This window comes from Gobio gobio (assembly GCF_949357685.1).
Source record: "Gobio gobio genome assembly, chromosome: 15".
Lineage (NCBI taxonomy): Eukaryota > Metazoa > Chordata > Actinopteri > Cypriniformes > Gobionidae > Gobio > Gobio gobio.
The window spans coordinates 34,389,443-34,415,218 of NC_137108.1; the positions used below are offsets into that span (position 1 = coordinate 34,389,443).

The 25,776-nt window shown below is 38.1% G+C and overlaps 1 protein-coding gene across 1 annotated transcript in view; it reads left to right on the forward strand.

The window, feature by feature from the left end:
• fhl3a (four and a half LIM domains 3a) overlaps positions 1–12,562 on the forward strand; it is a 47,662-nt gene extending 35,100 nt beyond the window's left edge. Inside the window, exons 2-6 of the mRNA XM_079837145.1 lie at positions 3,759–3,938; positions 5,795–5,969; positions 9,931–10,100; positions 10,661–10,847; positions 10,962–12,562. Coding sequence (XP_079693271.1) covers positions 3,783–3,938; positions 5,795–5,969; positions 9,931–10,100; positions 10,661–10,847; positions 10,962–11,113 — 840 coding nt within the window. The 5' untranslated portion in view covers positions 3,759–3,782 and the 3' untranslated portion in view covers positions 11,114–12,562. The remainder of the gene's footprint in view (positions 1–3,758; positions 3,939–5,794; positions 5,970–9,930; positions 10,101–10,660; positions 10,848–10,961) is intronic.
• Positions 12,563–25,776: the final 13,214 nt, after the last annotated feature.

A 25,776-nucleotide genomic window follows, 5' to 3' on the forward strand; every position in this document is an offset into this window, starting at 1 on the left:
CATTTTCCAAACCGTGTTTTTGTCTTACCCTGAATCATTATGGTACACTTATAATAAGTGTTTATATTGGGACTATTTCAGACCAGACTGGTAGGAAACGCTGCGGAGGAGCACAGTCCCTGCGTGACTCGCCATAGACATAAACAGAGAGAAGTAGCTCCGGCTGCAATGTTCTTCCGCAAGACGCATGCAGTTCTGTTTATTAACCGCTAGAGCGCAAAAAGTTATGGACACTACTCAAACATTTGGGTAATAGTTGGTAATATTTTTTAATGTTTTTGAAAGAAGACTCTTATGCTCCGCTAGGCTGCATTTATTTGATCAAAAATACAGTAAAAATATACATTATTTATAGAAATACATATTTTCTATGTTAATATATTTTAAAATGTAATTTGTTCCTGTGATGGCAAAACTGATTTTTTTTTCATCAGTCTCCAGTGTCACATGATCCTTCAGAAAACATTCTAATATGCTGATTTGGTGCTCAAGAAACATTTCTTATAACTGTCACAGTTGAAAACAGTTGTGCTGCTTAATATTTTTTATTTTTTTTCAAAAACCATGATACATTTTGATGAATATCAAGTTCAAAAGAACAGCATTTATTTGAAATAGAAATCTGTAACATTATAAATGTTTTTAATGTTATTTTTGATCAGTTATATGCAGTGTTGGGGAAAGTTACTTTGAAATGTAATGCATTACAATATTGCGTTACTCCCTTAAAAAGTAACTAATTGAGTTACTTAGTTACTTTTTAAGAAAAGTAATGCGTTACATTACTTTTGTGTTACTTTTTCTCACCTGGGCTGGGCTTGTTTTTGTTTTTTTTATAACAAAAAAAGTTATATTTTTGTGCAACGGTAAAGACCTCTTCATACCAAAATTGAAATAAGCCCCAGGCTGAGGTAAAAATGCAAATTCACGCATGAACAGTAGAGGGCGCAGATCTGCTGTGCTCCCATTCTGGATAATGGTAGGAAAGGATGCAGGAGAAAAATGTTTTACCAATAAAAACAAAAAATCTAGTAATTTTCATCAAAGGTCAGCAGCAAGACATTGGTAAATTAAATATAAAGGTAGATTAAATGCATAAAAATAGTTGTTTTATTTAACATCTAATTATTGGAGGTTTGCATAGTACTCTGATTTGGCATTTGAGTGATTTTATTCATTTTGAGGAGTACAGAATCTTTATTGTGCAAGTGAGATAAATAAATGCTCACATTTAGTCTAGAACTACAGTAACCATCATGTTTACACACAACGCCTCTGCACTTATTTTTCTCAACATGGGGGCAGGAGAGCTGTCAGTCAAATTAATGTGAAAAAGTAACTTGTGTTACTTTTTTGAAAAAGTAACTCAGATATTTTGTTGTAAATTTGTAAAGTAATGCGTTACTTTACTAGTTACTTGGAAAAAGTAATATTATTATGTAACTCAAGTTACTTGTAATGCGTTACCCCCAACACTGGTTATATGCATCCTTGCTAAATCAAAGTATGAATTTCTCTAAAAGAAATTGAATGGTAGTGTCAGGTGACTAATCAATATTAATACATCTATAGGTCTGATTTCTGAACATTAAATTATGATTTAATGTTTGCCTAATTAGGTACTCCTACATAATTTGCTTAAAAGGCACTGAAAGGCTAGCCGTATTCGGGGCCGTTCACACAGGATGTGACCAGCAAGATGCAGACAAAACAGAGTGGAATAAGTCCTTGAGATGCATCTAGTTAAAAGTACTTTTAACTTGCTACAGTGTCTTAAAGGTCCCATGGCATGCCATTTTCATTTTATGAGGTATTTCAACATTAAATGAGTTCCCCTAGCCTGAATATTGTCCCCAAGTGGATAGAAATGTTGATCGGTGTAAAACCGAGTTCTGGCTGTCTTTCTCTGCCTTTGAGAAAATGACAGGCCAGACGAGCCAATCCTGAAGTCTCCTGTTATGACGTCCACACAGGAACGGTTACCTCCCTTTCCTCCACCCAGAGAATCTGGCACGCCCATGCAAGCGATATATTTGTCCTGGAGAGATCATGGCTTGTGAACGAGTGAATGCTGGCAGTTTCTCAGTGTTTGGATGTACAAATGAAAACAGAAGTCTTTTTTCAGTTCCTTCTGATCTGTGATCAGTGATTTCTGATGTGTAGCTAATTATTTATTATTCGTGCACACACTGCGGCTTCTCTCTCTCCCGACAGAACGGTGTTTTCTATCTTGGGAGTCAGTGTTTTTGTACATCCTCGTCGCATCTATCTGTTCAACAATGTGCATACAGTCATGAGTTTCTGCTCAACATCGGCAGACTCACATCTCTTTAGAGATAAACCTCAGGCAGTGCAGGGCTGCACTGACCGGTCGGCCTTCAACATCCCCGACCCCCAGTACTGCATCTGGCCCACAGCGGAGGCACGCGAGCGTGAGATTAAGCAGAAGGGGGGTAAGCGTGAGGGTATCCGGCTAGACTAGCCAGCTATCCCCACAATAAACTGGATTACATTCGATTACTGCGCTGTTGTGTCTTTGTTTGCGCTGTGTACTCAATGCGCGTTACTGACGCTTTTCATATGATTGGAACATATCTAAAAATAATGCTATAATCAACACTTACTCGTAACTCGTTCATCTCGACAGCTGTAATGGTACATTGCATGTGTTACAAAGTTGGTAGAATAATGATGAAGACGGACTCGGCGTGACTGGGACTCGTGTTTATTCAGAACTCTCAGATACAAACACAATAAACTTGCGGTGACATACAGCGCTCTCACAACTCAGTAGTTACTATAAATAACTTTGTTAGCAATCGCTCCGTCTCTGTGATGTCTGGTTCGCGAACGAATCATTCTTTTGAATCGGTTCTTTTTAGTGAACCGAACCAGTTCACCAAATCGGACTGAATCGTTCTAAACGGTTCGCGTCTCGAGTCAGCGCTGATCCATAATTTACTAAAGTTACTAACTTTCTGACATGAGTGACAGCCCCTCCGACTAGAAATAAACTAATGACCTGTAGTATATTCTAGTAACTACAACAGTTCACTGAACTGATGCTGAGAACTGATGTGAAGTGAACTCAGGTCCATCCGTCTCTCTGGCAGCTTGTGCATCGTAGACCTCATTAAACCACGCCCCCTCCGCTCATTTCAAATGTCTGCCAATCACAACAGTGGGCGTTTTTACTGAAGTCTCACAGCAGACACGCCTCTTGAAACAGGGCATTCAGCCACAGGGCAAACAGCAGTATAGAAAAAATGCCTTTTATTTCTAAATTATGACATTTTATGATGTAAAAATCATACTAACAATATAAGTACACCTCAGGAAACATTATAAAATAATAGAAAAATGTCATGCCATAGGACCTTTAAAAACACAGCCATCACAGTGTGAGATGGTGAAAAAACATTTTTTTTAAGCATCAGTCAAAGCCATCTTGCTCGGTGGCCAACCAAAACAAAGCTCTTAAAACAAAGATTATTTCTCTAAAAGTGGGCGCCTATTGAAATTCTGCTACAGCTGCCACGTCACACGCAGCATAGAGTTGTGCGCTTGCTAAAGTTCCAGCTTCCTCCCTCTCATTTCCCAGCTATCATCACAGAGCTATAAAACTTAATAGACGTTTTGCACAGTGCTTCATGCTGGATCTGCCTGTATGTGTTTGTTAGTGTCTCTCTTTCTCTCTCTCTGGGCGATAAAGCTGTGATTGAAGCCTCACCTATCTGAATCTTCCATGTGTGTTACAGGGACTGATTCGGATCAGGAGCAACATGAGCGAGCGCTTTGACTGTGACAACTGCAAGGAGTCCCTATACGGCAGGAAGTACATCCAGGCGGAGGACAACCCTTACTGCATCCCTTGCTACGACAGCCTGTTCGCCAACACCTGTGATGAGTGCAAAGAGCTGATTGGCCACGATTCAAGAGTGAGTTGCGCTAATCAATGGGATACCCTGTTAAAAAATCCAGCATATGCTGGTTAGGGATGTTTTGAAGCATGGCAGCTGGTTTGAGCTGGTTTATGCTGGTCCTTAGTTGGTCATGAGCTGGCTTAAGATGGTCCTAAGATGTTTATAAGCTGGTCCTGAGCTGGAGCTAGTTTCTTAGGACTAGCTAAGGACCAGCTCAAACCTGCTGCCATGCTTCAAAACAATACCTAGCCAGCATATGCAGTTTTTTTCAATAGAGTGATTCTCCTAATTTACACACCCTTGTGTCGTTCCAAATATGTATGACCTTATATCTCCTATGGAACACGAAATAAGCTATTTTGCAGAATGTTTAAGCTGCTGTTTTAAATACAATGAAAATTAGCGGTGAGAATTCTTAGACACCGCACGATCCGATTATATTCTGAAAATCACAATTCAATTCTAAAAAGATTTTTCTTATTAATTTAACGAGTTTACCGACTTTGAATATCAAATTTATGTGTTGAATTTTATTAAATGACTAAAGGACAAAAAGGTCCACTGTCCATTGTCAGTAGATTAGCAACGTACTGTATGAAGCACAACTCGCACAACGCAAAGAATTTGAGTGACCAACCTGAACCCGATGCGAAATCTGCGTGGGTAGATCTTTGGAATTCGCGCAAAATTCAGGATTACGTATTGGAATGATTGGAGTTCGTCTGTGAAATTTGTATCCAGTAAATTTGACCACAGCTTTAGACCATCAAAAATTACATTTCTGAGTGAACAATTCCCTACAAGAGGCTTGCAAGTGGTGTCTGGTTCCCTTTGTACAGCACAATGTTGATTTTACAGGAGCATTTCCATGGTGGATGGAAAAAAATCTAGACATAATTACACTGTGAAAGCTTTTTTTTGTGGTTTCAGCCGTTTAACAGTTCTTTTGAGAAAGGCATTCATTGTCCAATTAGAAATGTCATTCAACTTCAGTCAAGGCAACAATGTTGAAAACCTTAGGCAAAACATTAGCAACCAATTGAGTCTTTAATCCTTCCCGTTTTGAGGGTAACTAATCCCTTCTAAATTAAATAAAAAACAAACAATGCAGTTAATATAGCACGGTAGTAAACTCCCCACAGGAAATCAGGAATCTGTGCACAAACAGACAGGCAAAGATTCTGATGACAATGAGGGACAGCAGATGCTAAATAAATTCACTGTTTGTCTTGGCCATTTGCAGTACAGGTCATAAATTTCACCCTCCCTGTCTTATTACTATGTGTTTACATATTTTACATGAGGAGGCGACCCAGACGCCTTGTTCTCCACACACACATAACTAGATGCACATGTGCTAGCGTTTGAGATGCTGTTGTATGGCCATTACTTGAGATGTTAATCAGAAATGTACTTGGGGTTGTGGAAAAGCCATTTAATTTGTGGCCTCTTTTTATTTTATTTTTCTTGTAAACAAACAAAGCTAATCTGTTGGTATGTCATCTTGTCTTTAACAGTAACCACACATTTTTAATATTCTAATATGGAGACACCAGTGCACCCTCTGCTGCTAGCTCATGTTTGTACATTTACATAAAATGTTTGTATTTGAAAAATGCTTTTATCCAAAGCGACTTGTTAGCGATGTTAGCACCACACGCTACTGTTTGAGCTACAGAAAAGCTACTGAAAACCTGCTGTTTAAAGCGAGAGTTCACCTTAAAATTAAATTTTGACTTTGTCATTATAATCCCGTATGAAGTACATTCTTCAACATTTCTCTCTTTGTGTTCCAAGGAAGAAAGAACGTCATATGTCTTGATCTCTTAAAATGTTCGTTAACATGCCTGTGCTGTGTCTGTGTAATTCAGGAGCTGTTTTACGAGGACCGCCACTACCACGAACACTGCTTCCGCTGTTTCCGCTGCGATCGCTCGTTGGCCGACGAGCCCTTCACCAGCCAGGACGATGCTCTTCTGTGCAACGACTGCTACTGCAACGAGTTCTCCTCCAAATGTGTGGCCTGCGATAAAACCGTCATGCCTGGTACAAATGACATCAGCACCCCACAGATCCCATAACTCATATCATTACCTGATATACCCAGTTCAGGCTGGTCTCGAGTCTAGTCCCTTCCTTCACACTTTGGCACTGCTCCTTCAGTTTGTTCTCATTCCTGTTGTGTAAGACTGCAAGTCTTCACACTTCTGAAACGGACAGCTTGTCATGACCACAGGTATGCAGCAGGTAACGTTAGATTCACAAATATGAAGGAGCCAAAACAGAGAAAAGGGGAAAGTTGCGATGTTCTGCCAAAGCAAATCCAAAGAAATAACTGCATGACTAAAATAGAGAGAGAAGTGAGAGAGCGGTGAGGACCAGGTTAGATGTGACAAAATAATTGCCAGTCTGCCTGGCTTGCTGTCTCTCAGCCAAATCATTGCGCATGGCTGCCGTCCAAGCCTCTGAAGATAGGAGGAGATAAGCCAGTAAAATATTTCAGCTGCTGAGAAGTAGGTAACAATTCCAGGAGGTTGCGTATGTTCTTTTACCAGGCTTGCAAGGTGAGCCCAATATTGAAAGACCTTTACATATTTTTATAATGCCTGCAAGAAATTGATATTCCATAAAGCCCAAGTATGAAACTTCTGCAACTAATTCAGCTTGAACCACTTTAAACTACTGTTGAAAATTTGGGGCCAATAAGATTTGTACTTTTTTTTTTTTAATTAGAAATTAATGTATTTATTCATCAAGGAAGTGACAGATTTCTATTCAATATTCTATCAAAAAAAATCCTGGAGTGAATGTATCTCAGTTTCCACAAAATTATTAAGTAAACACACTTGTTTTTTGACATTGATAATAACAAGAAATGATTCTTGAGCACCAAATCAGCATGTTATGATTTCTGAAGGATCATGTGACATTGAAGACTGGAGTAACAGCTAAAAAATAAGCTTTGCCATCACAGAAATAAATTACATTGTAAAATAATTATAATAATACTTGTAATAATACTTCACATCCTTTTTTTATCAAATAGATGCAGCCTTGGTGAGAATAAGAGACTTATTTCAAAAACATTAATCCTACCGACCCCAAACTTTTGAACTGAAGTGTAATTCCATTCAAACTTTGTTTTGTAGGTAATATGATAATAATAATTTGTTACATTTATATAGGGCTTTTCTAGGCACTCAAAGCGCTTTACATAGAAGGGGGGATATCTCCTCAAATGTGCAGCATCCACCTGGATGATGCGACGGCAGCCATACTGCGCCAGAACGCCCACCACACACCAGTCAATCACACGTTTGTTAGTCTTTTTTGTTTTTTGCTTTGAAAAATCCCCATTGACTTGCATTGTTAGAATGTTCAGCACTGAAAATATAACCAAAGGTGATGTCACCATATTATTTGAATACTGAATTGTGATTGATCTTCTTCCTGAAATTTATTTGCATATTGAAATGCAGTTGGCTTTTTCTTTCTTGCACCTATTTAACCATATAACGTCACCTTTAGACTGTAAAGATGTGCGCTGAGTATCGTGACAATGGGAAAGCGGATCTGACGTAGTGTGTAATTTACACAAAATATGTCATTTTAACTATTATTTTGCTGCCTTGCAAGCACTGCTATAGAGCTGTGCAGGGATGACACTCCACTGGTTCCTTCGAGATTTTCCTATGGGGTTTTATAATGGGTTTTTCAATTTATGAGTTAAATAAAGCCTGTGGTAAACATTACTCGACAATAATTTGATGTTTGTTCTACAATGTAAACAGCACAAACTCACACCCCAAACGTACTTACCTAGTTACTTAGTACAAACATTAGCTGCGTCTGAAATGAGTTCAACTACTGATAGTAGTACAACATTTGAATTTGAACTTAAAAAGTATGTTCTATATAGTATGAATGTGGGTAGATGTACTACATCCACCCTGTTGTCCTTATCATGTGACCTAGCAGTTGTGTCCCTTCACCTCCATTCATAAATCATGGGATAGGAAAGTGTCCACCAAATGCACACTTCAGAATCTCGCAGGAAGTAGTAGGTCATCCGGGGACTTTTTGCTTACTTTGTACTATGTATTACTATCTAGTAGGTACGTTTTCGGTATGGGTGTGTGTAATTTACGTTGTAGAACAAAACATCAAAGTATCATAAAGTTATGTGTACCACACGCATTATTTCTCTCATAAATAGAAAAACCCACCTTATAAAACCCATTGGAAAATCTCGAAGAAACCACTGGTGATTAGTCTTCCGGGTTCTGACGTCATCCCTGCACCACTTTATTTCCTCCTGGAAGTGTATATCAAGTTGCTATTGACATGCAAATCTGTGGTTGTTATTTTTTGAGGTAAATCCAGTGAACAAATCCAATTGTATTACAACCTCCAAAAGTTGCCAAACCAAAAACAAGAAGATAAAAAATATTCTGCCACAATTTTGAGTCCAGATTCATGCATGTAACCTGAGGGCTACATTTTAGGAGGAGAAACACATTGTTAGTGGTTAGGACCTCTGTTTGTGATGTGCACATGACAAAAGCAAGGGAAAGACGAAAGGATGGAGGGCTCTGTTTCACAGATTATACTTCGCTTTGATGAATGTGGTGACATATTTTGGGGTGAGTTTTGAACTTGAGAGACACAGCCTTGATGTAACTTAATATTTCTTCTAAATGTCTTTCGTTATCCAGGGGATTACGACCTTTATCTTTTTCTCTCTGTGTAAAGCTTTGGTGATTTTGACAGTGGGGCCTCTTTGAGTAGATTCTCTGCAGGGCTTTTGATCTGGTTAACGTGTGAAACGCTTAGTGGATTATGAGCGTCAACCTTTAACCTTGTAATCAGACTCGAATGTCAGATCATCATTTTTGTCACTTAGAAAGCTCAAATTTGTCTTTTGTAGGGAAATCCCATCTGTAAGTGAATGAAATGTCGACCCTGGACGACCTCATAGGACTGTGCAAGCATTTGGGGTGTTGATGGACTCATTCTCCATCTATGTTTTGAGCATCATTCTGAATCCGATTTGGATGTAGTTTTTGACTAAAACGTGATTTTCTTTTTTTATGAAACTTACCCACATTCAAGTGTTGACTAAAAAAAAGAATGCATTAAGCTAGAATAAAGCTTTTTTTGTTTTTGTTTAAAAGCAGAGGGTCTGTTCTTTCTTTTAATATATTGCATATATCATATATATATATAGATATATATTGATATATTGATATTCTTCCAACAAAATATTCTGAGGGCCATGAATTTTTTTTTTTTTATGCTGGTGGTGTCTGGCAACTTTTTTTTTAAATAGCTGGTGAGGAAAGAGTTAACTTAGAGATCTGATGTGTATCAGAACACATACGTTTTCCCTGACTTGAGGAACAAACAATGGAGTAACTGACCATGTTACTTAGTAACCAATGGACACAAATAAACAAAGTGCCTCATGGTCTTTTTGCCTTACTTCTAGGCAGTGGTGGACAGTAACAATTTCTTTTTGTTACTGTACTTAAGTATCTGTACTCTAGCTTTACTCTAACTTTTATTTTGGGAAACTTTTACTTTCTAAAAGTATAAAGCATAATATTGTACTTTTTACTCCATATCATCACCCACTCTGAGACGCGACAGCAGTGTACGGTTCCTGAACAAGCTGATTCTTTTCATTCAACCTGTTAAATCGATTCGCAGATCTCACTGAACGATTCATTTGTGAATTCGTCTGATTGCATCTGTTCTCGAGTCAACAACTCACTGATTCAAATGATTCGGTCAGAGCGATTCTCCAGTTAGTACTGAATTCACAAGTCTGATATATATGATTCATTTATTTAAAAGCAATTTGATTGGTATAAAGTGTTATTAATCGTTTCACGGCCCTAGTTATTATATGTTTAATGTTACTTTACGAAAGTTATAGATCTTGTGGCACCGTGGTCTGAGCAGAAAATTGTTTTTTTTAAAGGCTTCCTTTCTTTTTCTCTCACAGGAACCAGGAAGCTTGAGTATGCTGGCTCCACATGGCATGAGAGCTGTTTCATTTGCAACAGCTGCCAACAGCCAATAGGCTCCAAGTCCTTTATCCCAGATAAAGATGACCACTATTGCGTACCCTGCTATGAGAACAAGTTCGCACCACGCTGTACTCGATGTAAACAGGTCAGTGGTTGGATTTCACTATAGCCTCTCTGCCTGAAATACATAACCATGTGTTCCTCATCAGTCCACGCACACATTCCTCCACAAAAAGTCAGAATTCTGACCTCATTTCTCCTTCCTGTTGCATATCAGAAGTCTTGCTAGTCACTGATTAACTCTGGCTGTCAATTTCACATCCTGTCTTGACAGTCAGCCATCTGTTTGGAGTCTTGGCTCTATAGTTCAGTGAAATACAAAAAACACTTTTTTTTTTTGTTTGCCTTAAGTTAATAACACTGAGTGTGTGAGGCTATAGCGGTGGTGCTTCCATCTTGGTGGTTCAGATCTAGTTAAAACTACTTCAATTGTTGGACAACTAGTAAACTTCTCAACTATAGTGAACCATCCCTGGCATACAACTGCTACACATTATGAATGTGCACTGACAAGATGTTTTAACAAACGATGATTACAAAGAAGTTTGGTAAATGCTAAAATATTTCCCAGGTAACTTTGTTAAGTACATGTAAGCTTGTGCTGACAGGTTAATGTTTATAACTCTGTTGAACTCTCTACCTCAGGCCTTGGCTAAAGGAGGTGTGACCTATAGAGATGAGCCGTGGCATAAGGAGTGCTTTGTGTGCACAAGCTGTAAAGTCCAACTAGCTGGCCAACACTTCACCTCCCGTGATGATAGCCCATACTGCATCAAATGTTTTGGCAACCTGTACGCTAAGAAGTGTGAAGCCTGCAACAAACCCATTACAGGTAAAATATGCATGGATTTCACTTTGTTTTAAAAACTGATAGGGAGTTTTTAGGGGTCGGAGATTACAGATGTGTTCATTTAGACTTCTTACATAATTTTTATTTCCCTTATAGGTTTTGGCGGAGGAAAGTACATCTCGTTCGAGGAACGGCAATGGCACCAGCCCTGCTTCACCTGCTCTCGATGCTCCGTGTCCCTGGTGGGTGCCGGCTTCTTCCCCGAGCAAGACGAGATCCTCTGTCGCACCTGCAACGGCAACCTATAGAACGCAACCCCCATCCACACACCTTACCTTCCCATATACACGCATACGTCTCTATTTTACACTGCTGTGCCCTCACCTGAGAACTTCCTGTCTCAATTTATGTCCATGCTGATGCTGCTGTTTGAGATCACAGCAAACTACCCCCACACACAATGGTCTCAGCTTCACCAAAATACTCCAAGAATAGGCTTGCTGGTTTACAACCAGATAAACGACACTTTTAAAAGATGCACCAAAGATTGCTGAAACTTGAAAAGCCTTAAAACTTGACTTGAAAGCCATGCATTGTTGAGTCCCTACTACAGCCTTTCCGTTGCAAAATCCAGAATCAGCACTCCATTAATGTGTAGGTCTCTATGCACGCATACAAATATCTGATCTGCCCACTAGTTATTCCCATCTTTATTTTTCCTGGCCAACCAGAGCTGCCATTAGGCTGGTAATGGTCATTAACGGGTGGATGTAGTCCCTGTTTGCAGTCTGTGAAAGAACTTAAACAGATTCCTTCATAAACACCCAAAGGTTAAAGGTTTGGTGTTCTGTTAAAGTGACTGAACGGCCATTTAGAATTGTTCCAAACACCCTGTGCCAAGTAAAGTGTAAGAACAGGGATGAATGCACAACTTATTTTGCATTTTGTGTACAATAAAAGTTACACTTGGAGAAGCAGCCGCTCAATGCTGAAAATCTAGCTTTTACACAACATGTATGTCACATGTGTATGTGAATGTTGAATGCTGTAGTTAGTGAGCACTTTTTCTAAAACTTGACTAAAACCTTTTGTTTCTAAGCAGAATTTGTTCTCTTAATGCATTGCAATGCATTCAAAAAAGTGGAGAGTCTTCCAAAAAATGCATAGAAATGTCAGAAAAAATAACAGCTGAAATGTTTCTGCGGTCCATAGATGAGTGGGGAAATGAAGTTCGAAATGCATTTTGTATACAGGTGGAAGACAGACTTGCATTTGCACTACTATAGCTTGAATTATCTATAGAAGCACGGAAACTTCAAGATACAGCACGCATTACACTGTATATACACAAACTACATACTATTTCCTGTTCACTTACTGTTTTTTAATTGTTTGATAATTCATGTCTACAATATGACCTCTGCAGTCAGAATTTCTTAAATCTTTATAAACATGTCTCTGTGTTAAGAGTGAATGCAATTAAACAATATTTGTGACAGTATGTCACAAATGATAGTATGCATGTTGTCAAATTGAGACAGTAAGTATTATTATTTTTTAATGACAATTTTACTAGTTTCACCCTCTGAATTCTAAATGTATAAGTATATATTCACTTTGAGCTTTAATGCAGGCGAGAAAGAGTTGGCTAATGTGCATTTAATGAAAATTATTGTGATACAAGCTTTGTGAGTTTGAGGTGTGGTAAAAAAAAAACATTTCATTTTTATTGATTGTTTATTAATAAATATTTTATAAATTAAACCAATTCTAACGTCTTTTTTTCAGGGACTAGGTTATGCAAAAGCAAGTATATTTGGTGCAAATTGATTACATTTAGACCAAAGACATTGTTACATATACCCAAGAGCCTACTAATATCCCCTGGCCTGCAGTCTTCAATCTCATTCCGGGTTACCTTGTGACTCTAGATGGGTGTGTTTATGTGCAAACGTGCTGAGTGTGCTATTTCTTCGCCTTGATGAGACATAAGAACTTAAAACAAACACGTGGCCAAATCCGCTCCCTCTCAACACTGGTGAAGGTCTTCCTCCCCTTCTCTTTTTCAGCATTTTCACCAAAGAAGGAAATGGAAAAGGAGAACGGGAGATGCTGGTGGGGGAGGGAGGCCTTCTGGTGGACGTAGGGTTAGCATGTGGGAGAGAACAGCTGAAAACGAAAATGAGAGGACGACAGAGGAGAGAGGGAGGGAAGATTGAAGCTTTTGGAGCTGGTCCATGGCACTTCCACTGGGGTTCAGTTACATACACACAGTCAAGAGGTTTATGGGAAAAAAAGAGAGGGTCAGTGAGGCAATGGAGGATGGTTAGGAGGATCACATGAGTGGTGGGTGAATAATTACCACGGAAGGCTTGTGGGAAAACTGACTCTCTGAAGTTGAAGTGATTCAAACTACACAGAGTGAAGTGGCTCCTGTATTTAATTCATCATAAAATAATGAAGCCACCAAATTAATACAGACGCTCAGATGAATGATGAAGTCAACAACTGCAGAAAAACACTCAGATGAATTGTGGAACCTCTTCTATTATCCATTTGTGAATGATGTTATAAGTGAATAAGTTAGTAAAACTGGTTGTAACTGATACACATAGTACATTAGTGCAGCTGATCAGAAAAGTATTGTGGGGCAAAACCAAGGGGTTAAAGCTACACTATGTAACTTTTCCGTCCACTAGAGGTCGCCTATTCAAAACAAAGGCGTAGTTTGATGACGCCAAGTTTGAGTGCAGAATCTTGGGACATGTGGTCTCCACCTCACAGCCGGTGGAAAAGAATCGGGATAGGATTCAGGCAGAAATCATGTTCATGGATGTGATTATTAACGTTACTGTAGTATGAAGCAGAAGCAGGAGCGATTGTTAATAAGAAGAGCGCAACACAAGCCTCGCGAGTCTGTATGCCTTTATTATGGCATAGTCGCCGGCGCCATTTCTGCTTTTCCGGCCATGAGTATGAGGTAACGCAGCTCTGTTTATCATATTAGATACATCTGAGTGTGTTGAAAATGATGTTATGACGTTACTCTGAGCGTTCGCTCGGCGGCTGCTATGACACTTGTTGCACACTGCCGTAAGAGTAAAGCATTTCTGCAAAATAAAACCGGAAACCGAGGGGAACGCAGATATGACGCCATTGACAGGCGACTCCCTCAAACGACTTCCTTGGTTAAAATAGCAATTTTCTCACGATTTACAAATAGTTGGGAACATTTGGGATATTGCAAGTACACAACTGAACAAAATATATAACACTGGCCTAGTGGTTTTTGGATATTTTACTGAAAAAATGTTACATAGATAGTGCACCTTTAATGATTTGTAGGTTAGCATGATGCCGTTAGCTCCTACTGGTAGTTATCGGTAATACTAAAACAAACATCCAAGCCACGTATTGTGAAGAATAAATGTAATTGCAAACATAATATATATTGATAACATTTCATTTTACTAATGGAACATGTTTTACCAGTTTACAAAAGGGAGAGGACTAAGCACTGATCCCTGGGGTACACTTCTTGTGAATAAGAGAGAAACTGATTGTGTTAATGGAGAAAAAAACAGCTACTATTTAATCAAGGTTAAAAAAAAAAGTGATCTGTGTCAGCGATGCCAATTGCTGAAGTTTATTATTTCAGAGAATATTTCATGAGATTGAGAAGATGGAGACAAGAGAAAGGAGGAGGTCATTAACAACCTGTAGAGACTCTGGAGAGCTGTCTCAGCGCTATGTCAAGGATGAAATCCAGACTGGAAAGGCTTATACAGATTATTTGACACTTGGTGCAAATGGAGCTGACAGGAATAAAACTCTCTTCAAACATTTTCTTCAAAAAGGTAGATTTAAGATACATCATGTGTAATTATTTAAATCTGCAGGATCTAGACAGCATTCCTCAAGGATTGGTATGACAACATCAGAATTGTTGTCTCACAAAAAAAAGGGAGGAGAGATAGGGGATGAGTGTGGGGTGTTGTTCACTAGATAATATACTAGATTAAAGAAGGATTAGCAATAAAGGAGAGACCGATAAGAGTGAAACTAAAAGTGCAGAAACTTCAGAAGAAAGTACAAAGAGGGAATAGTCTTGAATTTAAAGTCTTACAGACTTAAAGATCACAACCGTACAGTTCCAGAAGTAATATTCCTTTCATCTTCTCGATGGAGAAATTGATTAAAGGTCCTGTTCTTCGTGATCCCATTTTTAGTTAGTGTGTAATGTTGCTGTTAGAGAATAATACCTGTAACATTATAAAGCTCAAAGTTCAATGCCAAGCGAGATATTTTATTTAACAGAAGTTCCCTTTCAAAGCCTACAGCGAACGGCCGGTTTGGACTACATCTCTGTACATCCTGCTTTAATGACGTCAGTAGAACAGTTTGTTGACTAACCTCCGCCCACAAGAATACGCAAAAAAGGGGGCGTGGTCGTGTTGCTCTCCCACGTGGAGAAGAGGAAGTGTTGCGTTCATGGTTGCGTTCAGTTGCGTTTGTCGCCATGTCGTCGAGACGCTGTTATTTTCATCCCGGAGTCAAATCACCTTTGTTTGGCCAGGGAAGCTGTACTTTGAGCACATGCATCTCCCCGTTATGGTAAGAGGTGTGACCTTTCCGGGCAACGTGCGCTAAGCTGCTGTCGAATCACAACACGGGAACCGCTGGCACAATCAGAACTCGTTACGTATTTCTGAAGGAGGGACTTTATAGAATAAGGAAATCAACAAGCCGTTTTTAGGACAGTGAAAACAGCGGTATACAGATAAGTAAATTGTGTGAAAAATACTGTGTTTTTTTACACGCGAAACATGAACATATGTTATATTGCACACTGTAAACACAATCAAAGCTTCAAAAAAACAGGAAAAACGGGACCTTTAAAAATTTTCAAAACAAACTTATTGCTAGCTGCAAGGTCTTGCAATTCATCCTAGGCCCTGTTTTCACCTTTTGCGTTTTGGTCGATTGGATCAAAAGTAGACGGGGAGACATACCCGTATACACCTGGGGCCAGATTTACTAACAGGTTGCGCCCGTGCAAACCCTCTTCCTGGAGTGGGCCAGAAAGAGCCAATCGTCCAGGTAATTGAGAATACGGATGCCCTGGAGCCTCAGCGCGGCCAGAGCAGCATCCATACACTTCGTGAACGTCCTCGGTGCCAGGGCGAGGTTGAAGGCAAGGACTTTGTATTGCTAAGCCCTCCCCTCAAAGGTGAATCTGAGAAACTTCCTGTGTCGTCTGACGACCTGAAAATGGAAGTATGCATCTTTCAGGTCTATCGTAACGAACCAGTCCTCCGCACGTATCTGTGACAAAATAGCCTTGAGTGTTAGCATCTTGAACTTCCCTGAAGTTCAGACGACGGAGGTCCAAAATGGGACGCAATCTGCCGTCCTTCTTCGGAACCAGGAAATAGCGGCTGAAGAAGCCACATTTCTCTTCTGCTAACATAACCTCCTCTAACGCCCCCTTGAGGAGAAGTAAGTTCCTGTTGTAGAACAGAAGCCTCTGATGCGCTGTTTACTACAGTTTGAATGACCCCGTCGAAGCGAAGGGGGGGTTGCGACAAAACGGGTGTGTAACCGGACTGAATTGTGCGGAGGACCCAGGATGATATCCCTGGCAGAAGCTTCCACTCATGGGAGAATTGTGACAGAGGGAGTGGGGTGTTGAGGTGCGGTGGGATAGGGTGTCGAGCTAAACCTCGAAGCAAGCCGTGGCCATCTGCGAAGGAGAGCACGTGGCGTCCTGGCGCGGAGTGGGAGATGTCACAGCCAGAGTGGGAAGACTGGGTCGCTCTGTTTCCCGGAGAAGACCGAATGTGTCTCCGTCTGAACAAGCAGCGGATGGCGAGCCAATCAGACGTGAGGGGAGAAAGCAAAAGGCGTCTCTTTCCTTCAGCGCCGGAAAAAGGCGTGGGTCGGGCCAGTTCTGTACTTCGAAGCGCGCTGGCGGCGAAAGTAACAGAGCTGGATAAGGAGAGCAAGTGAGAGGCGGGCAGAGACGCTTGTGCGGCCTGACCCAGCTTCGGACATGTGCTGAAGCTCTCCTTTTTCTGACCGGAGGGTCAGGAGCGACTCGAAGGGGCCGGAGCAATTTAGTAAATCTAAATTCTGTGAATGGGTGTCCCTTATTTTGCCACACTGAAGGTGGCCACCCTACCTGTTCGGCGTGATGACAATAAATCTCCCCAACTGCCTCAAAATAACAGCTTTAAAAAAAACACGAGTGGGGTAATACTGTATTTTATTTCATAGAATAAAACGTGAAAGTGTGTTGAGCTTGTGTTAACCAAAACCCATTCAAAAGAACCCTCGACTTCGGGACGATGGAACTGGAAGTGCTAAAATGCTCATTTGTTTCTGTCCCTGGCCTACAAATTTACGTCACACCTGCAACACTCTATTGCTATAGCTGCTATTGACAGTGGAAAATATGTAGAGTTTAGGCCAGTTCTATATTACAGAATTTGTTGAAAATGAAAGGAACTGGTTCTTTTTAATGATTCTGTAAAATCGATTCACTAAACATTCTCAAACTCACTTGAGAGTTAGTGGTTTGAATCAGACTCAGTGAATCATTCAGAGCAGAGTTCACAACCAATACAAAATGAACTGGGAATTATTACTTGTCATTTAAAATATACATTTACAGAACAGAACTTTGTTGTAATACATTTGAACTTGGAAGTCAAAAGTACGAAACTTTGGGAGCAAAAAGAAAATAGCAATTGCAGAAATAAGAACATCTAACCAATGTTCTTGTAAGTTAATTTTCTTCAAACAAGACGTCACTGATGTTTGAAGGCTTTAAACATTCATTTTAAACCCAAATATCGCTGATGCAATTTGTGCAAACAGAATTAAGATGCATTCCTTGGATTCTACTTACAATTTGTATTTATCCAAATCATGCCCAGAGAATCAGTAGAGGAGTCTGGCATGAGAAAAGTGTGTGATGTCATTTCACTTTACTCTCAAGTGACATCTAAAAGCTTTGTATATTAAGTGCTGAAATGTCCATAACAATTAGCCTGTCCGGTGAAGCCAAATGCTCTCTTAAAATACCAGATGATTTATTGTACACACCGCTAGTTCCCATGATGACACGAAGCAGAGAGTAATGAAGCACTGTGGGAAACAATAGCTTATAACACGTTTTGTGTGCACTTTCATTGGGCTTTATGTGTCTCGATAAGCCTGATTGTGATTGTGGTTTTTCTCTTTACAACTCTCATTACATTTTTCACAGATAAGCTAAGAAATGCAATACCGGTTTATGTGTCTGCTTGTTATTATCAAGACACATTTTCTAACACATGCCAGGGAGTGCTTATTTAACCAGTAAAGACATCACACAAAATTGGCTGTAAAATTAGTGGGAGGCTAATGGAACTTAAATGCTCATTAAAACCGGGACTCCATCTCAACAGGAAGTGGTTCTATAAAGCACAGATCCGTCCGTTTAGCAAACAGAATCCACGTTACGCGCTAGCTTCAGACATGGTCAAATTGAACAAAGTAGCCTAGTAGTTGTAAGCCAGCTTGGTCAAATGAATTTCCCAGAAATGCATTTAATCTTGTTTACCTGAATAACCTTTATGAAATCAGTGGTTGAGCTGAGAGATCAAGGATCCATTTGCAGAAAAAGTAGCCTGTTTGTCCTTTTTTGCCGAATACTGGCGCACACAACAGAAACCTAAAAATAGCGTATATGATGGCTAAACAAGGTCAACGTCCTAAGCAATTTGGGAGCTGAGACTCACAGCCATTGAGAGTCCTTATGAATCACATTCATTACGCATTTCTAGTCAAGTTCTTCTAACAATGAGGGAGATATACGTAACTCTTACAGTCATAAATTATGTCAGTGATGATATCTTATCACTCACAAAACAGCTGCAGTTTACAGGGTGAAAGAGTCCCACAGGTAGATGTCTAGACAAGCTTTCAGAATGAGCAGTCAGCTTGGTTGGTGTGAACTTTGTCAGAATTCTTAAATAAACCTTGTTTACCTGAATAATGTTAGGTCAAGATGACAAAGTATGGAAAGTGGTTACAATTGACATGAACACCTGGTGATTTTACAAGCCACTGACTGATGAAACGATTCCTGGCACTAATACGGTCACAGCACAGCTATTTGATTTTAAGAAGCCCAGAAAGGGATGTACAGACCCTAGAACTACCGTTATATTAATATATTTTCCATTCCCGACACAGTAGAAGGTGATGCAAGTTTTCCTACGAAATTCGGTATGGAGTGGAACGGTAATTAATTTGGATTAATATTGTTAACATTTAACAATTTAAAATAATGGCTTTCTATTTTAATATACTTTAAAATATAATTTATTTCTGTGATGCAAAGCTGATTTTTTTTTTTAAGTTAAAAAGAAAAGCATTTATTCAAAATAGAAATATTTTCTAACAATGTAAATCTTTACTATCACTTGTTATAAATTAACACACTCTTGCTGAATAAAACTATTAATTTCTTTCAAAAAACAAAATAAAAAAATAAGTGACCACAAACTTTTGAACGGTAGTGTATATTGTTACAAAATATTTCTATTTTAAATAAATGCTGTTGTTTTTTTCTTTTTGTTCATTGAATCCTGAAAAAAGTATCGCAGGTTATCAAAAAAATATTAAGAAACAGTTTCCAACGTTGATAATACATTTTAGAATGATTTCTGAAGGATCATGTGACACTGAAGACTGGAGTAATGGCTGATGAAAATTCAGCTTTGCTTCACAGAAAGAAATTATATTTTAAAGTATTAAAATAGAAAGTCATTATTTAAAATTGTTAAATGTTAACAATATTAATCCAAATTACTAACTTACCAAAATACTATTTTAAAGTATATTAGTATAATAAAAGTATAATAGAAAACCATTATTTTAAAATGTTAATAATATTTCACAATATCACGGTTTCATTTTTGATCAAATAAATGCAGGCTTGAGGAGCATACACTCTAAAAAATGTTGGGTTAAAAACAACCCAAGTTGGGTTGAAAATGGACTAACAATTGGGTTGTTTTAACCCAGCAATTGGGTTGTTTAACCCAGTGAATGGGTCGTTTTAACCCATTGGTTGGGTTAAATGTTTGCTTAAAACAACCCAATCGCTGGGTTAAAACAACCCAATTGCTGGGTTAGTCCATTTTTTGTTGTTGTTTTTAACCCAGCATTTTTTAGAGTGTATTCTTTCAAAACATTAAAAATATTAATGTTTCCAAATTTTTGATTGATACCGTGTGTGTGTAAATATTATATATACATTAAAAAAAATGTAATTAAAAAATAAATTGTATATATATATATACACTGTAGGCTATGTATGGTTTTCTGGTCACTTCGAAAAATAATGTCTTGTAAACACTTTTATGAGGTTTTAGGCACTTTTTATCAATAAGTTTCAGTTTTATGTTTAAATTGTGGAATTCACTACTGGTTTGATATCTTGATCTGGACATTTGAGAGCTCTAGAAAATCAGCTACATCATAATTTAGAGGTCGGTGTGTTTAAACTAGCAAGAGAAATGGAGCAAGAAGAGGAGGAGGAAAAAGAATTGTCAAAGGGAAAAAAAAAGGATGACCTTTCACTGTTGCCGCTGTGAAACGTGGCACTAGGCATGTGCAGCGGTGGAGCCGTGTAAAACCAGGCAGTGCATTCCAAGGGTTTACTCACAATCCCAGAGAAGCTCTCCACCGGTCTCTGTTAGCGTTTGGTTTAGAGCGAGTGTCCACATGACACAGTGCTCGGTCGTTGCTTTAGCCACAGACATGTCTGTGCAGTCAACACTTGGAGACACAGATGCTTGAATATGCAAATGAAACAGGATCTCACAACATAAAATAATAGACAAATATTACATTTGCACAAAGAAAGCTGATTTTGGTCACAATCTATTCCTGAGGGGAATTAAAAGTGGGAACATGGGATGTCTCTCCATCTTTATTAATCCAGTTCAAAAGTATAGTCAATGTATTTGATATTTCTGTCAGGGACAACATCATTGAGGTCTGTTTCAGCAAATAGAGCCAGATGTATTTTTGCTGTAAACATTTTTTAAAAACCTCATCACTCTCGATTCCTGTCAACACAACAGGCCGAAATGAGAGATGAGAGAATTTGTAGCTCAATGGCAAAACACAAAGTCATCAGTCTAAGTCTTTAAGTGACACCCTCAAGCTCGATGTTTAATGGTAAAGGTCTGGAAGCTGCGTCTGCGGTTTGGCTTTCCCCAAAATATATTCTTCCTCCCTTCTCTCTGTCTTTATCTTTCTCTCTCGCTCTAAGGTCAAGACGTTTCTTTCCTGTGGATGGACTATAATGGTTTGAGTGGTTATCCGACACTCCATTCTTCAAGCAGCCATTTCTGTGGGTGAAAAAGGGCTGTGTTGCCTAAATATAACAATGTGTCAGGCTTAACAACTGAACGCCATCCGTTACATTTGTGTTAGTATATCACCAAAACTCCACTTGGCAATGCAACATGTACTTGTACTTGGACTGCGGTGACTGACAAAACATTTATTTGCATTATCAGCTATTGTTATAATCAAGAAATTTCTTTTATGACATTTAAATAGTGAATAGTTTACTGGCCGATGCCAGTAAAACTATTTATTTTCATGACTGATAAACAATAAATTGCTAATATTAAAATTCTATATCTATAACACTAGAATTTTGTGATGTCAGACTTTAGTTTTTAGTGTATATTTACAGTATAAAAAAGGAAAGTCATGTTGAGATTTGATGAGAATTACATCTAACAGTGATTTCAAAATACATACCGGTTAAGTGTTTGGAATAATAATTAAAAAAAAAAATTTCAGTAGCCTTTTCTCCAGTCTTCAGAGTCACATGATCATTCAGAAATCATTCTAATATGCTGATTTGGTTCGCAAGAATCTTTTCTCATCTGTTGCTTAAAACTTTTGAGGAAACCATGATAAACTACGATTCAAAAGTTTGGCGTAAATATATAAAAAAAAAAAAAAAAAAAAGATAGAAAGAAAAGACAAGATTAAACTGCATAAAACTAATTAATTTGACATTAAAGAAATCATATAATCTTACAAAGGATTTCATTCAAATAAATGCTGTTCTTTTGGATGTTGTATTTATCACAGATTGAAGATAAGAAGAAACAAAACCACAAGAACCAATGAGGCTCAATCTCATGTGTTACACAGCATGTTTGCGATTCCACAAGAACCAATGAGGTTTGTTCTCGTGCGTCAAGCATTCACAGAGCTTCACACTGTTCAATGCTAATATGTGAATAAAAGCCTATCTGTTCATCATATAAAGCGATGTTGTCTCTTCGAAAAATGTATACTAAACCTCTCAATTCATATGGATTAGTTTTACTATCTCTTTTTGAAGCGTCAAAGTTCCAGTTGCGTATAGGTGTCTATGGAGGGAAAGAAATCTCTCAGATTTCATCAAAAAGATCCTAATTTGCGTTTCGGTTCTGGCAGGTCACGTTAGTCAAGGTCGCATCAGCTGATTAATACGACGTCTATCATCCCATGCATATATATAGCTCCTCAGTACTATCAGCTGCTATCGCATTTCTCCAGAGCTCATTTACCCTCCTCCATCCCCAGCTCCTCCTCTTGTTCAGTCAGGATTTGGTATTCTAATTCCCCTTGAATCTGCAATACATTATGTTGGTTCTGTACTGTTTACCCCTAGGGGGGTTATTGCTGCTCTCCCTGCCCTTATCCATGCTAGGCTGCATGAATGCGCAGGGAGTTCTTGCCCAGAACAGAACCATACCGCCAATCCAAACTATATGCTAATAGTCAATCAATCATCTTTGACGATAGTGGTCTTGACAGAACTAAAGTCTTAAGTGTTTGGAACAACATGAGGGTGAGTAATTAATGGCAGATTTGAACTATAACCCATTATATTTCACAATATTAATACATTATTCATCCAATATTCACCAAAAAAATATCAGCCAATAATCACTATGGTACCATCCATACCATCTAATGTGCAAGATCCTATAAAGACATGTTCAAGTTCTAAACATTTCATTTTATTCAGTATAAGACGATCAACTGCAAATATGCAGCAGACCATCTGAAAAGTGTTTCAAAGTTAAACTCAAACATCAAAAATTAAGGTTAACAAACAAACATGTCCTTGCGTAAGATCAATGAGTGGGAAGCAAATGTGAAGCAGATGAGGTAAAGGAGACAATTACAAACACCCTACAATTGAAGCTCTCAAATTACTTAAGGAATTCAGTCAGAGGTTAAAACCAAGGACGGGTCTGTATACCTATCCGTTAGCCTTCCTAATTATCTCAATAACAGTTGCTCAGCTTGCGCTGGAAGTGAACAATTTGGTTGCCATCTTTGATCAATTCTGAATTTTTGAAGCTAATCATCTGAGCCATAAAGCCATGTGACTAATCAGGAAAATCATGTTGGCAGGACATCATGTTGACACTGACTGACTGATTGCACCAAAGAGCAAAGAACATGCACGGTCCCAAACCCTTCGCTAGCAACTGTCCTAAGATATGAGAATTCCCAAACATTTCTATTTGTATTATTATGGCTGCTTCTATTTTAAGCAGCCATACTTTTTTTTATCTTAATTCACTGAAAACACAGCACATCGGCCTTCAAACTATTTTTTTTCCACAGGAATTATTGCATTAAAGTGAGCATTTAAGAGTTCAAACAGGTAGCATGACAACCCGTCATGTGGCCCAGAGGCGTTTCACAATGGTGACACTGATGTCTAAAAGATCTGAGCTCTAACCTAATAGGGCAGTTTTCACACAATGATCAAAGTGAATTATACACTTATATACTTATACACTTTATCGAGTCTCATGAGTCCATTTGGCAACTTCCTGTTTTTAGGCAGGACCCGATCGAATGCAGCAATACAAAAAAAAATAATTATTTTCCTTCTAATATGTGCTATCAATACTGCATAAACACGTACAGAAAGCTTTAGGCTACTATCAGTCTAGAGTCAATTTCTCCTTCAGTAGAAAGAAACAAATTAATTTTATGATGCGCCGCCCTCTAGTGGCCAAAGAATGATTCACAATCAACATAATACTATTTTTACAAGTTATCTCATCATGTCAATGTCATATATATATTCAGAGATATAATATAGACAAACTCAGTAAACTGACAGGCATATTGATAACACTTTATAATAACTAGACATTAACACTAATTACAACTATTAACAGAACAGTAGTTTTTGAATATTCAAATGTTGACAATGTGAAATCTTAATTAATCAAACATTCATGGCGTAGCCTACATAAATATTTAAATGTATTTTTTAATCTGTTAAGCATTAAAGATATTAGCTTCTAGTGGACATAAACTACCTGTGCACGTGTGTATTGTATAAGTCCTTTCTTATTAATATTAATTAGGCTACATGACTTTGGTCCAATAGGCTTTAGTGGCTAAATAGAAGGGAGTTGGTTAAAGTAAGCTGGTTAAATAAGGAACTATTATGAGGGCATAATAATGATTTTTGTTTAAATCTAGAATTAAAACACACACTGTTTTTATGTTTTAATCTGTCTTGATGTATTGCAACTGATTGATTTCATAATGATGTAGCATAAACACAATTATTCCATCCAAATGCGTCACTTCTGAAAAAAGATAGCAAATAGTGCACACAGAGGCTTCAAACATACACACACACAAAACACTTAGCTAAAATAGTGTATTAGATTATCAGTGTTATTAATACTTAAAAAAATGTACAATTCAATCCCAAAGCCAAAGGGTGTTCTAAGATAGCCTGCTAAAAAAAGTTACTTTCATTTGGTATTTCTATAATAAGTGATGCAGAAGAAATGCTATTGAGATTCAAATGTGCTATTCTAATAAAGTTATGTAAAATACATCTCAAATCTAAGTGGGTGTGTCTTGTACAACATTTTCATCCATATTTTACTCATATGTAATTCAGGATATACACCACTGAATTAAATTCAACCCTGTTAATAAATTATTTAAGCATTCAATCTCAACTTCAAAGAGTGTGTGTTGGTACTGGTTCCTAGAAGAACAATTTAAGTATTTTTCAAAATATGACTTATGACGCAAGCATAAAAAAATAAAAAAAATAAAAAGAGGAAAAAGAGGAGCTTCATCCCCTAACCACACCCTAACCCTATGTAACCATATCTCTCCACCCATTAAACAGGTTAAGCTCCACCCTTGAGCTCCAGATGCTCTGCAGGGAGCACTATTTGGATTCAATGTGCGTTTCTCTCTGATCACTTGGATGGAAAGCAACAACAAACAGTTTGAAGAATATCTTGCATGTAATGCATAAGGGAGTTACAATGACTGATAGTAACATCCTTATGGTTGTATAGATCAGTGTTTCTATGACAAAACTAACACAAGCATGTAATTAAGACTAATAAAAGAAAGCACGTTGCTGCTAAAGCTTATGTTCAGTGTTGGATTTATATCATTAATGCATTTTGGTGTGTCTGACCTGTTATTTCTGAATAGTATGTCTATTGATTTAGAATGAAGAAAAAAAAAGCAAGCTTCTTTTTGTGTGTCGTAAGTAAATGCTGCTTGGTTAAATATGTATTTATGTAATGCAAATAAACTTTGGGGCCACTGTATTATTCACATTCTAAATGTTAATCTTGTTGCAAGGCATTATTTTTATTAATTAATGATTAGAATGTGGATTCAATTTTATAACCTTAAACAATGATATAGCCAACAAAATAGCAACTATATATCAAACCATACAATTAAATGAGAACGTCTTGTACACAAACACCCTCAGATGAGGAGTGCTGGAGTACAACAACCACTAAGTGGCAGCACTTTCCTATTATTGTCAAAACTCACTTGTAGGCTATTCTCAAAGTACAAACGAGACGGTGCGTTTCTTGAGCCG